Consider the following 18898-nt stretch of genomic DNA (forward strand, 5'->3'; position numbering starts at 1 on the left):
TGGCCGTAGTCATTAAATGCTTAACTTAGATGCAGGCTTAAATGAATAGTTTCACAATGAAGGGGGATTTTCTTTGCCGGGAGCAGACACTTTAACAGTGAGTCTCATTGTCACTGTGATAATAGAGTCTTTGTGAAGTTAAGCTTACAGCCTCCTGACTGTAGCTTCATATTTAATGCACAGAGCTAAGAATGATTTTGATCTTCTCATGTATTAGTATTGTGACAATCCCTCCCACTCTGCCTTGTGGTCTGACATGCTCTGACTGTTGTTGCAGATATAGGTGGAGCTGGGAGGGTCGTCTGCCTGTACCTGCCTTTCTGTGCTGGCCTTCCAGAGTATATAAAAGGACTGCCTTTAGGTGCTTCTTTTCCTTTTGTTTGGTTTGATGCAATTGACAACACATGTTACACCATATTTTTACTCATCCACACACTGCTAACACCACTTATGCTTTTCCTACTTTACACATCCCACTAATTAGTTAACGGTTATCTTGTTTTGAGTTAAATAAATCACTTTTTGCTTGAGATGTCTGTGTGTGGCCTCCCTTCTTGTTGCCATCCTTGAGCCAGGTGGTAACAGTATTTAGTATTAGTATTTTATATTTAAGATAGAACAAGAGTCACTCTTCCCTTGGACTGATCAGTTTGTGGTTTGGTTTCATGACAGTTGGATATAAAATTATGTGTCCTGTTTTCCCAGTTCTTGTGCAACTGCTTGTTCACCTTGATGAGTTTTTAAAGTTTCTCTCCTGATTGTTCATGTCGGTACGTGTCTGTGTCAATAAGAATAATCAAGTGTGTAAATGATTGTGTCATACTTGTGTCATGTCATACAGTGTTTCCTGTCTTTATGTGTTTCAGGTTGTGGTTTGTGGTTCTCCACTCTCACTTCCACCTAATGACACCATATAACATAAACTTGTTTGCACATGATCATCAGTATGAGAGTAGTGATATTTATTCTTTGCATTTTTTTATGTTTCCATTTGTTTTTGCTGATTGTATTCTGCCTGCTGAGTACTTATTGTACACCTGGCAGTCCCGGAAAGGAGGGCGCCTCCTCTATGAGACCCTTCACAAAGTTTCCATGTTGTTTTTGTTAGATATTTGTCTAATATTTATACTATACTGATACTACTATATTTGTTATTTAAGTCTAAGGATGGGTGTCTGATTTTAATTCACTGTTTCATAAAATAAATGAAGCCTTTGAGACCATGACTAAAAGGGCTTTCCACATACTTACCACAACTTATTGACTTTACCAGACTTTTTATCACATAATTTATGTATTTGGAAACACTAATAGTTTCAACAACACAGCTTTCTTTTACACATATGTAGCCCATAGGAATTACTGTAATTTGATTATCTATACTGTACCTTCACTATATTCTAAAAATGTGGTATTTTAAATGTATGATGTGTTATAGATTTTCAAAACGCATAGTGTTGCATTGTAGCTACAGAACAACATTCATGATTCATTCATGCAAAGATGTGATGTTTAAAAATCAGTTTGAATTAGAAGTGAAGATAAACAGCCACAGGAGTTATCAATCATACATACCTGGGCTGCAGGGTGAAGTCAGTGGCAGCATGTGTGAGAGAGAAATTGACTGTGGGTTGATGAGTTCACAGGTCAGAGCAATATGGGTAGCTGACGATTTATTCAGAAGAGTGTCCATTTGTTTTTCTATCTGTTTTAACAGTACATTTAATATTTTATTCTTTTCACTATATTTTTCTTTCTTTTTGCAGACTGGGAGGATGAGGGCACCCCATCTACGAGATCCTTCACAGGGTATCCATGTCGTTTTCATTGGAGATTTGACTTATTTTAACAGCTCATCATTTTTTTAATGCATGTGTAGTGGAAATTACTGTAATTTGAATATGGACTTTATTGCATAAATGTGGCAGCAGGCTCTTTTTTCATAGGTTTTCAAAATACATAGTGTTGCACTGTAGCTGCAGAACAACACGCATGTTTTATTCATGCAGAGATGAGTTTAGGAGTATGTTTCAATTTCAGTGAAGATAGACGGCTGCAGGAGTTATCGATCATACCTGCAGGGTGACAGGCAGCATGTGTGAGTGTGTATGTGTGAGAGAGAAAGAGAGAGATTGACTGTGGGTTGATGAGTTCATAGGTCAGAGAGATATGGGTAGCTGTTGATTTATACTGAGTGTGTCCATCGGTTTGTCTGTCTGTTTAAAACGGTACATTTATGGGTGGTACATTTATAAAAGGTGCTAGCAACAGTGCAGTGGTCAAAAGAAAAAGAAGGAAGAGAAAGAGGAAGAAGAAGAATAAGGGCTCCATCTTTATTTCATCTTTTGATTTTTTTCTCTGATTGCATTTGCAGAGGCGGATGAAGCAGTTAGATGACAGAGAAGAACACTGAATCATGCTCACAAGGTATTCAGTCACACTCTGGGACAAAATTACCATCAGACTTGTAGCTTAAATTTGACTGTGAAGAAACTTGATTGCTGTTATTCTTTCCTGCTACAGGTGTTTTTTAAACAGCTGGTAAAAACACAATACTCTGTACTCCTGCAGGGGCTTCACTGGATGACTGTGGTCCCCTGAAGATAAAGAAATATTCACTTGAAGACAACAGAACTGGGAAACCTTAATGGAGGTGCTGTACAACACCAGCGCTGGAGTCCACTTATCATCCCCTAGTCAACAAGAAATTGGAGGAAACCAGTTCAGACCTTTGATGCCTGTACACACCAACATGTTCCTACCTGCAAAATTTGTGGGGGTCGGTGGTGTGCCTCCTCTACCTGCAGGTTGGGGATGGAGCATAATGGTTTACTTTTGTCTGTTTGTCTTGCTCAGTGCACTGTTAGCTCTGTTACTCTGGTTCTTACTTCAAGAATCACAACGTTACAGATACAGAAAGTAATGACACACCGTGACTTCCACTTGCTACCTCAAAACAGACAATTAATGTGCAGATGTTCTTAGGAGCCTGTGCATGTGTTTGTGTTTGTTTCATGACTTCTGTATCATAAATATTCAATCTATATAGTATCATTATGTTTCAAAAGTAGGGTGAAAATTTTCAGAGGAGGGTTTTTATCTTCATTTACAACTGATCTGTGTAGATGCACATTGTTATCATGATCTTACACTTTTGACCACATCAAATGCCAATTAAATTAGATTACTGATGTGATTTATAATGTGCTCTTATTATCCTAACTTCATTTTATTTAAGTATGCTCAGTTTTCTTAACTACATTAGGATTTCCTCTCAGTTCTCAGTTCTGATTTCAGTTCCGGTTTTTGTGTTTTCTAGTAAAATTCAATCAAAGCTAAAAAATTGTGTTAGATGAATAGTTAAATATGTATTTATATCATAACATGAAGTTTACTTATGTTGTATTTGTTGAATTAGACTAATTGTATAAAAGCTATATGTGTATTTTATGATAACTGAACCCACATTTTGTCCCTATCTTTCACTCTGTGATTAGTCTCTTTGTTCGAATTGATCTCTTGGCTTTCAGTTCAGTTTACTCTGTGTTTTGTATTTGCGTGGCATGAAGATTCCTTGCATGCCATCGCTGAAGGCAGCAGAGTGAAACGGCATTCATTACAAAAACAATACTGCAGGTGCAGCACACACACTTTATTCTCCATTCTCTTTATTGTATTATTGCTGATATTTCCCCTGTAATATATTAACTTTAGATATTAATACATGTTGTAGTTTCATCATATAGGATAAAGTCTTTAATTTAAGGCCCTTCAGAATGACCTATCCTGATATATAGTTTATTGTACAGTACACTGATGTGAAATATTAGTGTTCGTGAAGTGTTGCATTGTTTTGTTTATAATGAAGAGAAATATTTAAAACAATGTTAACAATCTGATAAAATATGTTTTGTAAATCCAGGCAGCACATGCTTATTTTTTGCCTTCACATCATCTGAACTAAAAATACTGCAGTTGCCAAATTTGACCTTTAGTCCTGTTTGCTCTTTATTATTCAGCTATTCATTATTACACATTCTGCATGTTTTTTGGACCTTTTCCACTGCTGCAGTTTTGTAACTTTGAAAGGTTTCTGGCCTACAGGCTCAGGTAATTCTTAGAGAATTTAGTTTTGTGATCAGCAAAAACAGATCCCCCAGATCCCTTCACTGTAGGGGTCTAGTATTCAGACCTGTGTCATTTTTTCTGATCAATGGCAAATTTAATGATTGTACATGGTATATTGTTGTATAATTGTGACAAAGACCACACCATTTGCCCCATTTACACTTTGATGTATTTCTAACCATGCATGTAATTTGTTCAGCTAGTATAAATTATTTATCTGCAGCATTGCTATTCTGGACATTTTATACAATAGACCCCATTGTGTGTCTTTTTAATCATGTGTCATAGGAACATTCAAACAATTCAAACTGTGATGAAAACAGATGTGCACTTTACTCATTTGCTGCAGATTGTGACACATGTGACCCTTGTACAACTTTACCCGTAGGTGGTGCTACGATATTAAAAGAAATAACCACTAGAGCAGCAGCAGCTGGCAGACTCATCAGATTGCAGCAATCACACATCACTTCAGGAAATCTACATCCTAGTTTTGTGGGACGCCCCCTGGTGTTAACTACAGATTATTGCATCGGTGGTGCAGTTTGACCTTTGTTTTTAGACACTGGTTGGCCTTAGGTCACAGTAACTCCAGTCAGATAAGTAAGCCTGTGTTTTAAAAGTAAATGTTTGAAATTATTCTGTTTGGTTCCCAGTGTCTCGTAACTGTGAAAACTCTGCTTTGGAGCTGCTTCATTAATAACTCCACCCTTAACCCAGGCAAGTATTTCTGGCAGTTAAAGCCACAAGAAGTACACAGTTTCTCTCAGTTCATCTTTCTCTCGCTTCACTGTATAGGCTACTTAAATGATTATCATTCCTAATTTAATGCTCACACACAATCTGACACACATAGTGTATCAGAGTACACATATTTACACTGTGGGAGCTGTATTAAACTAAGTTGTGGGTGTGAACAAAATTTAAACAGACTGTCCTGTTGACTGTCAGCTGTGTGCTTTGATGTATGGACTGTAAAGCTGCACTAATGAATATTTTATTAGCAATGGATCAAATGACTACTGTTGTGCAATGTGAAAAGGTTCTGTCATTATGATGAGCCGGCCTTCTCTCATTCTCTTCCCTTCTTGCATCTTTAAGCTCATTGTTTTGGTTTTATACCATTTGTTTCCATTAGCAGCAGGCTGCCGTTTTCAGCAAATAAACTCAGATAAACTCGCTGTTTGTGTACAAAGTGGTAGGACTTCTGCTCATAGCTGAAAGGATGAAGCCTGTCATAATGAAATATGCAATATTTCATTTAATTTCATTAATCTGTTCCACTCCTGTTGATGCACTGTTCAAGATAAAGATGTGATTCATGAACAAAATACAATTCATTGTATTGTTCACGTTCCATCACTGAAAAGGAGCAGAGAGAAGAAAATAAATAAATAAATAGGTATGTTCTCCTTTTTCACATATCTAACAATATAAATAAGTGATTTGTCAATTCCAGTTACTTAACAACTATTATTTACAAGTCACATGAGAAAAAAAGATGATTTACAACCAACTAAGAAAAGCTACTTTAATGTGAACTTCATGTGATTCTTCATGTATACATTTTCTTGAGCTGAAAAATTCCATAAACCCATGTCCAGGACCACATAACTGATAAAAATTAGACCACTGACCTTTGCTTCTAGATGTGTATGAAACCCATGACCAAACTAGTCATACATTCTGTCATTGTGTTACTCATGAATTAAATTATAGTGAAAACACATGGACCCTTAAGGACCCCTGTGGCTCCACAGACCCCACTTTTAAAACCACTGCTCTCCACAGTTTGATATCACATACTGATAAACATCTGCTGTAATATGAAAAAATAACTTTTCATAACATTTCCACTTTTTACTGTCACTCCCTGTTTGAAGCCGCACTTGCTACAAACCGGCAACTGTGTTTCAGGAGCAGGCTCGTGACAGATTTGTACGCACCTGGGTGTGGCCCAACCAAGCGCGTACACCCACACAATCACGCGCAGCGGAGAGTTTATACTAGTGAGTTCCTGCCCTCCGTTTTCCTTCTCTTCCTCCTCTCTGCCTGCTGGATCCCTCTGTCTGCTTACCGATCCTCGTCTGACAGCTGCAGCTCCGCCACTTTAACTTCCAGGTAATTAAATTAATTTAATCAAATTCACGAGTTCAGCACCATCTGTGCCAGGTGAAGGGGGACAGCCGGGGTCCACCTGTGGAGGACAAAGAGCCATGTTAGTCCCCTGTCTGTGTGTCAGCTGCAGACTGTACTGGATAACATGAAACCATCAGTACATCAAGTACATTCGCTCCTCAGAGAGAGTTCCGTTTCTGTCAGAGAGAGTTTAATATTTGTCTTGTTTAGTTGCTAACTAACATTTTTCTTCCTTTAACAGACACAACTTTCCTGTCGTGGAAAAACTCACCCAAGACTATCAAAATGGTGAGTCATTTTCATTTAGACATTTCACTTTTTCCACTTTTTCCTCCATCCGTTAAACTAAAGAAACATTGTAAGTTTCTTCTTTCTTTCTGCGCTGGATGAATTCATTCCTAAGTCAGTGTCCGTTATTTATGCAAATGTATGACTCATACTAGTTTTTAGTCTCTGAACTCTCCAAGACGACGCCCACTCTATCCCATATTATATAATGTAAAGATATGTCTGGCTGATAGGAAAAATTGAGTAAAATGTTCATAGACTTATAAATCAAAGAATGGGCTCTGCAGCCATTTACACACAACTCATAAGTACATTGTTGCTATAATGGAGAGTATTTTGGCACACAGTTGGTCAGTGTAACATTTTTACTACTAAAACTTTCCAGTTTGTTAAGTTTGGGTGCATGTATGGGTGTGTGTGTGCTCAGTGCGCATGCTCCCGGGACTGGAGAGAGGTTTCATTTGGGAAGTTGGAAGTTTAGTGTATGAGTCATGTGGGCTCTATTCCACTCGGGTGGGTCTCAGCGTCTCTCCACCTCTCTCTGTGTTTTAATACACCCATTTCCACGTCTAGCTTGGGATTTAATGCCACCCTCCCCTCCCTCTCTTAAAGGGGAATCAGTTTTGTCTTTCCAAGTCAGGGTGGAGTAAAAACATTACCATCATATAAATGTGATTAATGATAATAATCATTTGTGGAGATGTTTCGCTGCTGTGCTCTGAACACAGTTTACTGTTGAGTAATAAATGTTGGGTAATAAAGCAAACTTCCCCTTGTATGAATTGCCAAAGAAAGTCAGTTCTTTCTTTTTGTCCTTACTGTCAGCAAATCCAGTGAAGGCAGCAGAACTAACAATGAATTGATCCAGATATGTAGCCAAAGCCTGATGTTGCTTTTTCCATAGAACTCCATTGTTATTAAAAACACATCAATGAGCCACACCGTGTACTATGACATGCTTCAGAGCACTGCAAACAGACCAGGAGCTGTAAAAACTCAATCCCATGTTATGTTGGCATTAATTTGTGGCTGAAATTAGTCCCAAACAATTGCACCATTTACTCCTACAGTATATGATTAAGTACTATAGCACCCACCTGTTCAGGACATTACATCGCCTATTTTAAAATGAAATCAAGTATTTGTGACTCATTTTTAAGATTTATGTCTTCAGTAGGAAAAATTGGGCTTTGGGCCAGGGCTGCACACAGGAAAATTGTGTTTAAAATTCAATTAATTTGGATGTTTTTTTCAGAAGTAATTAATGCAGTACTTCCCTTTGTATACATTTCTTTCATCCATTTAAAAACAGCTGAATGTCCCAGTTTCTCTGCACAGTGGTTTAAAAGCTATATTATCTTATCTGATAAAGAAAACTGTAACATTTTGCGTATTTATACATTCAAAGAGTCCCTCCAGACATGTTTCAAGACATATACAAATCTATAAATACTGTCAAATGTGGGATTTTCTTCAAAATATTTCAATTACCTTGATTGTTTAACTTCTTGACTAAAGATGTTTCCTACTTGACTGAAATCCCACTATCAGTGTATCTATTTTATTGATTTTGTTACCCTGGAAATGTTAAAGTTAAGGACATTGAGTCTAAGAATATGTACAGTATATCCAACTTTTAAAAAAACGATTAAATGTAAACTATGAAATCTAAACTGCAGTTCAGGTCTTATATATAAATACAGAGGACCAGAGACACATCAGAAAAGATATAATATAGGAGAAAAAAATGATTTACACATTGTTAGTTTTGGTCTTTACATGGGATTTGTGGACAATAAGAAAAATATTGAATAATTGTGGCCTTATTCTTAGTTATATTCACATCTAAGCTCAGCAATACTAACAGTGCAAGTAAGTAATGGCTCAATGATAACCACATCACCACCACACATAATCATAAAATACATCATTTAACATTACAACATGGTTTGGACTTTGTCTCGCAGAAGCAAGGCAACAGTAGGTGGATTGTTGACGGTAGCCATGGCAACCTCCGTCCATAAATGTAGGAGGCGATTGATAAGACCTGTGTGGTGTCACTGTCCCTCTGCTTTACCTGCCGTGACAGCTTCTGTTTATCTACCTGTCAAAAGAACACCCCTCACCCTCACCCCCGCCTCAACTCATGTCTGAACTCGCTCTGTAAGACTCAACTTATCTCTCTCTATACGCTCTCAGTCTCTGTCCAGCATTCCAGTGGAAATTATCGACATTGTTTAGGGGTTGTTGTGCGCAAACATTCGTCTACAGATTGATTCGATTTTGTTTATCTTGTGGGGCTGAGTGTGTTTATGAGAAACATTTTAGCAGTCTTTCCTGCAGAAAACAGACTGAATCCTTGTTGTGAATGGCGAGTTGTGTTTAAATGTTCCACCTTATTTTTTTTCAGGGTCAGAATTCCAGAGACATTCCCGTGGTTTTCCGCTCTAAACATTTCTCTCCTGAAATAAGAGGCCACCTCTTAGCTATTCTATTGTTAATGTGTCACAATTTGAGGGATTGTCTGGAATGAGTGCAGCATTGTTGCAGCACTTTCACTAAAATTGATCTTTAAGTTAATGTTTCTGCAGCCTTATCACATTCTTACTGTCTTCAGTTTGCTGCTCTCAAACATTTTTTTCCACATTGAGAGAAATGATTAGCTTGACAAGCAAACCGAATCACCATTTCGTCTCACTTCATCCATCATATTTGAATCACTGAACAAATCTGAGATGGAAATTCAGAAATCTGGAACCAGACTAAGAAATGAAGTGAGGGACATGCTGTTTATGAAATGGGAGCCTGTGAATTTAGTGGTATAGTGCACATCTGCATGTATGTCAGGGAGCTGCAAGTCTGGAAGTCATTAAGTTCATTAAATGCATTTTAAAAGGGAGTTATTCAGTGAGTGTATGCACATCATGAATCTGGAATATTTTGTTTAATACAGTACTTATGTAAGCATGACTATAAAGATTGATTCAGTACATTCTGTGATTTTATAAAAGTGTAAAGGGGTGAGATGAAGTTATGTGCATAACCAATCTAAGATATGCTATTTATGTAAGCATGAAAGTAGATTGACAAAGTATGATCTGCAAAAATATGATGAAATTATGCACATAAGGAATCTGAGATAACTCATTTATTTAAGCACGAATCTACAGATTATGATCTGCAATGTTGTAGCCTTTTCTTAATATCTGATAAAAGCAGACGCATGCATTTCAATATTAATACAGTGCAGAAAGTTTCTCTTCTGATGCACAAACTTGTTCCCAGAGCCAAAATGATTAGACGATTCATCAAAAAAAAGTCAATGCACAGAAAAATTAATAAGAATTAAATGTTTTACCCTTAATAAAGGAGACTGGATTCGAAATAACAAAGTTTAAGTTGAATTTATTTAGCTTGTACAAACGGAGCATTTACCAATGCAACAGACAGAGTTACAATAGAAGAGGCTCCTCGTGGAGCGTTGTCAGAGAGGTTTTATGCTCCTTGGGCGGTCCCAGCCCCCTCTAACCACTGGTAGACATAGGTAGCACATAACGGTTCCTCAGTTCCCATAATCAGTAGACAAGCAGAAGTTCTCCACCCTGACCTGTCTCTGACCTTCTCGCACACCTGAGTCGAACTTCTCTTTCTGCTAATTTCAGTTATCCAATGAAACAGGAAGTATCAAGTATCAAAAACAGTCATGTAAAAATGGGAACACACATTGCATGATTCAAGACATCTGAATTACATTATAATCATGGGTTCATTTTTTTAGGGCATTTTTAGCATATACCAAAGATTATGTGGTTCTACCTTATCAAATGTAAAGATTTGCTGCTTGTCTCTGTTTTACATTTTTATTATTATATTTTATATTTTATATATAGTTCTGTATTTTTATTTTGTTTTATTTCAATTGAAAATCTGACTCCTAGACTATGGAAAATTGCAAAAATGTGTTTGCACTTTTCTGATGATTCATAGACTGAACAATTAAAATAATCAATAGTTGTATATAATGAAAATAATTGTTAGTTGCAGCCTACTTGTATCGGCAGAAAATGATGAAACATGCATAAACACATTGCTGTGCTCACAGTAACCTGTAACATAAGGATCTGCAGCAGGATAATCCTCCTTTTGTCACATCTTTGTCTTTACAGGCCGGCAGGGGAACCGTGAAAGCCAGTGGAAACTTCAACGCCAGTGCGGATGCTGAGGTCCTGTACAAAGCCATGAAAGGGCTCGGTGAGATGCTTGTGTGTCTGCTGTCATTTGATATGTTGAAGGAAGGCGTGTCAGTGTGTAGTACTCCTTCATCAAACCAGTGAGAGAGCTTATTTTGGAAGTTCTTCTCTGAGTTATTACCGCGGTAATCACAGCTGTCTGTGCGGAGCTCCACCCCGACAGCATGAGTCATAAACATGAGACCAGAGGTGAAACTCGAGACACGTCACTGTGAGCAAACACACACTGACTGTGACTGACGGCTGTAATCATGTGGGTGCAATATTTGTAATCAGGAGCCCAACTAGACAGAGCATACTCATTGTTATATGATATGTCTTTAACGTGAGGACAGTTATAAACAAACACTTGTGGTTCTGTTGAGTGACTGTGCTGCTTGTTGCCATAGGGACGGATGAGGATGCCATCCTGCAGCTGTTGACGGCTCGAAGCAACGGCCAGAGGCAGGAGATCAAGTCTGCCTACAAGACCCAGTTTGGAAAGGTTGGACTGGCTCATTAACAGCTTTCAAATCACCTCACCACACACATAATGAGAGCTCTTGTTTAAAGGCCTCAGTACGGTTCAGATGAACCACACAAAAACTCTACAGCAAAAATGTTAAAAATGGCTTTACTTGAAGGAGTTGCGGTCAAAGCTTCTTCCTGGCTGTATCTATGATTTCTCCTTTCAAGAATTTAGTGTCTTTGCAGTCTTGATACATTAAATTATAGTTAGATATAATTAGTCACTGTGAGACATCAGAAAGGATGTACAAAAACATGGCTTTAACTCCACTGATGGATCTTAATTTCTAAGTACATTTAATCTAATTTATGCACATGTTCTTGTCCTAATAAAAAAATTATAGAAATGAAAGTCACTCACACTGCATGTGCAAACCTTTATGATATGTTTCAATGATACATTATGAACAAACATTCATGTTGAACAGTATTAAAGAGGAAAAATAATTTAAAAAAATAATATAATAAAAAACATGCTTAATTGGGAATTATAATGAGAGGGTCCCATTCAAGTGGGAAAAGTCTAATAAAGTAATACGTTTCAGGGTATTTCTGTTTGTCATTGGTTTAGTAGATTGAGTTCATTCTTCCATCTGTTCACCAGACCTTTTTCTCCTTCATAAGTACTCATGCTTTAGTGGATTTCACATTAAGAGGGTTCAGAGCTGCCAGCTTCCTGCACAGATTCATGCTAGAAGAAAATACAGTTTCCATAATCCATCTCGCAGAAACCATGAGTTGTTAAAAGTGACATGAGTAGTGCAAGGAATGAAAAAAAGCTTAAGAGATGCTTAATTCCTGACAACTCTCAACTTTCAAACTTACTCTGAATGAAATAGGTATACATTTTTCCAACAAAATTTTATTGGACAAAGCTCTCCCCAACATCCAGCTTCCCGTCAGAAAGCAGGGTTAGAGGATACGACAGGCGTTTCATTTAAAGCACACTGAGGCCTTTAAACCTAATGACCACACACAACATCAAAGCTCTATCTTGACAGAGTCAGACTGTGACAGTCAGGACAAAAAATATCACCAGAAAATCCCAACACGATGGGGTTAACCATCGCTAAATAATTCGGCCACACACAACAACCATTAAATCCGTATCGGCAGTGCAGTCACACGCAGGATTTATGCTACACCAGAACTAATTAAAGTACATGCTCTGTCTCCATGTCAGGATCTGATCAGCGACCTGAAGGGAGAGCTGGGTGGTAAATTTGAGACTCTGATCGTGGCTCTGATGACCTCACCCCTCGCTTACGACGTCACATCCCTCCGCAATGCCATCAAGGTAGGTGCTGCAGTTAGTAGATGTGAAATTGGTAAAAAAAAATGCATGTAATTTAGACTGATTTTCTACAGACAGGCACACTAGCAGCAGGAAACTTAAAGTCCCTCTTTAGTCAAAAATGTGTTTTCCATCTTGTTTCGTCATTATACAGAACGATGTTTGTGCAGAAGGCTCTTTTCATTCATCTGTTATAGGAAGAAGGTTTTATATTATTCATGAATTCTGCAGAGGTGGGAGGAGATTGTAACGAGATCTTTTAACTTTTTTGTGGAAAAACTATTATACACAAATTATTATTAAAAGTAGAGTATTTAATGCACTTCTTTAAACATGGAGGGGATCTTTAATATCAGCTCTGTGATATTGCTGTTTTTTGACCTGTAGGGGGCAGGAACAGACGAGAAGGTCCTGGTGGAGATTCTGGCCTCTAGAACTCCCCAGCAGGTGAAGGACATCTCCGCTGCTTATAGAAAGGGTAACACACACACACACACACACACACACACACACACACACACACACACACACACACACACACACACACACTAATGAATAATAAACTCACTTGCCTAAGAAAATGTTTAATTTGTGTTTTTTCTTTGTTTACATGCAGTTTGATTTATCATGAGTAATGTTGGTGTTCATGTTAGCTATCTCAATCAATCAATCAATCAATTTTTATTTATACAACTCCAAATCACAACAAAAGTCATCTCAAGGCACTTTACACATAGAGCAGTTCTTTACCGTACTCTTTAATTTAAATTGTCTCATAATGATCAAGGATCGATTTCTGCTGAAACTTAGATAAACTTTTCATTGATTAATCAATTTTCTGCTGATTGTACGGGTACAGTCTGTCCATACTTTGGACAGTGACATTTTTAAACAGGTATTCAATTGCTTTCCATTTGGTGTTAAAAAAATCATTGTAAAACAAAATGTTATTAAACATGTGAAACAGATTTAACACAAACAAATGTCAAAGACCATTGTGCTTCTTTGCAAGATCAGGACTGAAATAAAAGGCAAAACTTTAACTTTTGTGTTTCATGTGTCCCTCAGAGTACGATGATGACTTGGAGGAGGATATTTCTGGTGACACCTCAGGTCACTTCAAGAGACTTCTGGTTATTCTGCTCCAGGTGAATCTCTCTTCTCCGCCACTCTCTCCTCTACTCTTCTCTCTCCTCTCCTCTCCTCTCCTCTCCTCTCCTCTCCTCTCCTCTAACAGAGATGTTTTGTCTCCTCAGGCTAACAGGCAGAAGGGGATCCAGGAGGGAAATATAGAGGCTGATGCTCAGGTGAGTCAGCAGTTTATTGCAGATGAGTAAATATTTCTGCTCAACAGCATCAATGAAATCTTTGTCTCTTCATTTTTGGATGTGACTATCACATGTTTGCTTTGAAATGTGTGTGTGTGTGTGTGTGTGTGTGTGTGTGTGTGTGTGTGTGTGTGTGTGTGTGTGTGTGTGTGTGTGTGTGTGTGTGTGTGTGTGTGTGTGTGTGTGTGTGTGTGTGTGTGTGTGTGTGTGTGTGTGTGTGTGTGTGTGTGTGTGTGTGTGTGTGTCAAACTTAATGTGTCCTGTTCTTAAAGTCTTTCTTGACACACAACAATACCAAGGGTCACGTACGCTGTTTAAAACAGCAGCAGCAAAACTGTGAAGAACTGGTTGTGCATCACAACCTGCTCCTCTGTGGGTGGGCCCTCTGCTTTATCCTTGTCCCCTTCAGTTTGTTTTGGTGGTCCCCACTGTGTGCTGAGGTGTGCAGATGCTGCTACACACTTTACTAGTAGACACTGATTAATAGACGGTCCCTGATAACACACGCCGCAAAGCTGGAGCTTGAAGATGGCTGTCCCACTGCCACATAACACATCAGGTTGTTGACTGCAGCTTATGAAAATCTAATGTTGACATCCACAGTACAAGAGTCAGTATCTGTACTACTCTACTACTGTGTTCTCTACAACTGTGTAATTGGCAAAACTTGCAATTACACAGTAGTGTAAAATTATTTTCAAATTATTCAGAATCACGTTTTACAGAGTTTTCAATTGTAAGCTAGACTGCTAGATTACCCACAAGTTTGTAAAAACTTGCATATATCTGTGATCTTGTCAAAAAAATCCATCTCTTACACAAAAAACAGCATGCTTATGGTAGCATTATATGATTCACTAAGATGACAGTCATTGGGGAAATTAGTCTCTCTTTCTTTCTCATGATCAAGACCAAAACAAAAATGATGTGTGTGTATAAATGTTTGAATGCATGTATATATAAGAAAAAAATGATGGAAAAAAAGAAGTTAATATATAGAGAAATACTATTAATTAATGGCTAATGGAGAAGGGGTAGGATTACATTTTTACTTTACATAAGTTTTTACTTCTTCTTTTGGGGTATGTATATTGGTGTGTTTATAGGAGTAGTATAGGAGAGAGAGAGAGAGAGAGAGAGAGAGAGAGAGAGAGAGAGAGAGAGAGAGAGAGAGAGAGAGAGAGAGAGAGAGAGAGAGAGAGAGAGAGAGAGAGAGAGAGAGAGAGAGAGAGAGAGAGAGAGAGAGAGAGAGAGAGAGAGAGAGAGAGAGAGAGAGAGAGAGAGAGAGAGAGAGAGGTGCAGCTAATGTGTTATGATGCAATGATGCCCTCTATTGGTGGGAGTGACTAAAACATGTTTAAAGAAAATAAAAGTATTTTTTATATATTACTTTACCAGAGTTATGTTTTCTGATCTACAATAATCGATGCATGAACACAATCCACCTCCAGTACTGACGAGACTTTACTGTCACCTAATCAGCTGCATTTTCTATTTATAGTGCTGGTCTGCTTTGTGTTGATGAGGCTCTAAAACGTCGAGTATTGAGTATAGTGTGAAAGAAGACAATCCAAACTAGAGCAGGGACATTTGAGTCTCACTTTATGTTGTATAAGTACATACTGGACCTTTTTAAATATAAAAAACTTTTGTTGAACTTGTTTGCTTTTATGATTTTGAAGATCAAACCACACCTGATCAGTTTTGTGTTTGTTGTTGCAGGTCCTCTTCAAGGCAGGAGAGCAGAAGTTCGGCACTGATGAACAAACGTTTGTCACCATCTTGGGAAACCGGAGCCCAGAACATCTTAGGAAAGGTGTGTGTGTGTGTGTGTGTGAGTGTGTGAGTTTGTGTGTGTGTGTGTGTGTGTGTGTGTGTGTGTGTGTGTGTGTGTGTGTGTGTGTGTGTGTGTGTGTGTGTGTGTGTGTGTGTGTGTGTGTTGGAAATTTCCTGTAATTGTTTTGCAGTTTCACAAACACTAATTCTGATTGTATGTGTTTCAGTGTTTGACGCCTACATGAAGTTGTCTGGCTTTGAGATGGAGGAGAGCATAAAGAGGGAAACATCTGGAGGCCTGAGAGACCTGCTTCTTGCCGTGGGTATGAAACAACACAACACAGAAATTGCTGCTGACTTTTAATTACTTATAATTACAATTTTTCAATCATGATCCTCTCTTTTTCATTTTTCTTCTATAGTGAAGTGTGCCAGGAGCGTCCCAACCTATTTTGCTGAGTCTCTGTACTATGCAATGAAGGTAGGACAACATCTGTCAATTTAGAGAGGACATAGTGACATGTTTTAACATTTTGAACCAGTTGTAAAGACACATTATGTGCAGGCAAAAATTCTGCCATTGATAGAAAAATTCCTACCTGTAATTATAAAACCATGAATGTATGATCCAGAATTTTCAGCCTGTAGACAGAAGGCCATTATAATATTTAATTTTATGTTTAATTTGATAATACTAATACCTTTTTAATAAAAGAAAGTAAGGTCATGAACCAGTGAACGATTGATTAGTTTCTGTCGATGAGGATTTAAAAAAAAAAAAAGGAATCTATAATAATCTGAAATAAGGTATTTTCTTAAAAACTACTGTAGTACTTACATTAATATATAAAAGTTGATAAGATGATACATGTGATTGTTCATGACTTCATGAACGAATGAATGATTTTTTTGGTCATACCAATAAATTACATGAAACACAATAATACAACAAAAAACCTCGCAATTAAAATGTATATTCCATACAGAAGTAAATCATTACTGTAAACCATATAGTGTATTTTAGTGTGTGGTCATATGGGAAAAACATACTTCACACAGAAAAAAAATAGAAACATTACTAATATGAGAATTTTGTTCTTACTGACCAGGCATTTATCTAATGTATTTTAATGCAAATTGGGATTTATCAGGAAATCAGGTTTGTTTTGAGAATTTTTCTATATGTGATTTGAAGGTCTGAGAATAGAGGATGTCGTTTTGGTTGTACACATTGTAAAACCCCTTTAGGGATATTTGAGGGGCTGTGTAAATAAAATTGACTTTCTGTATTTAAAGTAACAACAAGTAGAGAATGGTGCAGCTCTTCTGCCTTTTAGTTTCAATATGGCCTATATGTCACCATAAGATATTCCCTGTAAGAAATCAGTGCTTGTCAGAAAATGTGACGCTGCTGTTAAATGTATGTCATATGTTTATGGTGTTTATGCTCATTGTGTGTTTTTATGTGTGTTTGTTTCAGGGTGCAGGAACTGATGATGAAACCTTGATCAGGGTGATGGTGACTCGTAGTGAGGTGGACATGTTGGACATCAGAACTGATTTCAGGAGGCTGTTTGCCTGCTCTCTGTACTCCATGGTCAAGGTACACACACACACACACACACACACACTAATGAATGAATACACTATGCTAAACACATACACACAAACACACTTATACCAGTTTCCATCCATCTATGAAGTTTTTTTTCCCTTTTTCATACATTTTGTGTGTTGTTTTTTTACAGGGAGATACCGGTGGCGACTACCGTAAAGCTTTACTGCTGCTCTGTGGAGGAGATGATGCGTAACCATGGCAAGAAGCGCAATAGGAACCACACCTGAAGTGCCTTTTTCTCTAAGCCGGCCAAGTACGCCTGCCGAAACGACAACAAGCTATCATAAAGTTCACCACAAACATAAACTTGCTTGTGTGTGACAGACGGCCCCTCAGGTCCTTTTTTAAACTATGATTCCAAAATTGTCTTTGAAAGGTAGCTAACATTTTGTTAACAGAAGTCAACATTTAAAATAGCTTTTGGTCCACTAATATCTTCACTAATGTTTTGTCATTCATTTATAGCAAGATATAAGACAACAATTGTTTTTTTGTATGCACTTTGTACTGCAGAACCAATATATGCAATAATAAACATTTCACTTGATGAAGTAAATCTTTACTTCTTTGTTGTGTCTCAGTATCTCAGTATAAACCTTGTCATGTTGATTTCTGTTGCATTGAGCTGCTATGACCACTAGAGGGAGGCAGAGCAGCTTTAATAAGAGTTGAGGTTGGAGTTGAGAATATTAAAGCACCTTAATGTTATCCATGCCATCCCTTCTGCATTTTCTAATTTTATTCTTCTACTCCACTAAATTTTGTTTGAAAGCTATTAGTCTCTCCATTTGCAAACTAAGGTCTTTGGTCTTTTATCATAAAATGATTAACTATTACAGTTTAAGCTACCCAAAATTATACAAAGTATTTTAAAGATTAAGGCGTTAACCTGTTTGCATAATAATGCATTAAAAGTAATCCAATGACAATCAAATAATGCATACAAGTATACAACACGAGGATTAGGATCATGTGAAAAATTGAAGGAAAAGGGGTATTCCGCATAATGAGTACACTGCAAAAAGAGATATGTTAAAAAATGTTATGTTGAATTTTAACACGTGGCGAGTGTACTCAGTGACTACACGTTTTAAATTCAACACAATCAATGTGTGAGCAATTTACACTCAAATGTGTTATTTTAACACATTTAGTGTTAATTATGTGTAACTGAAAATGATCAGAAACTACAAATTAATGTGTTAATACAACTTAATACGCTAAACATTACCAGGCATTTGTAATTCTTAAAATTTGAAAACAGACGGATGTAAAAATGTGAGCCATTTAATCAGTTGCCAATGTTGACAAGACAAAACAATACATGAGTAACTGAGTTATGAAGTGTTACCAACAATTATACTTACATAGGCAGTTTACTGAAACATGGCAATCATACACAGTAAGGATATTGTGTATCAAGAAATAACAGTAATGTCACAAAAATAAAATAAATAAGATAGTTTTGAATTCATGTTCAAAGATAAAACCTTTTAGTTAGCCGACGCTAACGTTGCCCAGCAAGCAGACATTAGCTAGCATGACAAACATTATGGCGGCTATCCGTGTT

General features: G+C 37.4%; 1 protein-coding gene across 1 annotated transcript; it reads left to right on the forward strand.

Moving 5' to 3' along the window:
* The first annotated feature begins 6127 nt into the window (after positions 1–6127).
* On the forward strand, positions 6128–17890 carry anxa5b (annexin A5b). The gene is made up of 13 exons (XM_062436928.1): positions 6128–6249; positions 6509–6555; positions 10722–10806; positions 11195–11289; positions 12496–12609; positions 12994–13084; positions 13675–13754; positions 13863–13913; positions 15657–15750; positions 15938–16033; positions 16133–16191; positions 17191–17313; positions 17459–17890. The coding sequence occupies exons 2-13, from the start codon at positions 6553–6555 to the stop codon at positions 17519–17521; spliced, it is 954 nt and encodes a 317-aa protein (XP_062292912.1). The 5' UTR covers positions 6128–6249; positions 6509–6552; the 3' UTR covers positions 17522–17890.
* The last annotated feature ends 1008 nt before the right edge of the window (positions 17891–18898 follow it).

The sequence above is a fragment of the Scomber scombrus genome, chromosome 2 (genome assembly GCF_963691925.1).
Source record: "Scomber scombrus chromosome 2, fScoSco1.1, whole genome shotgun sequence".
NCBI classification, from domain to species: Eukaryota; Metazoa; Chordata; class Actinopteri; order Scombriformes; family Scombridae; genus Scomber; species Scomber scombrus.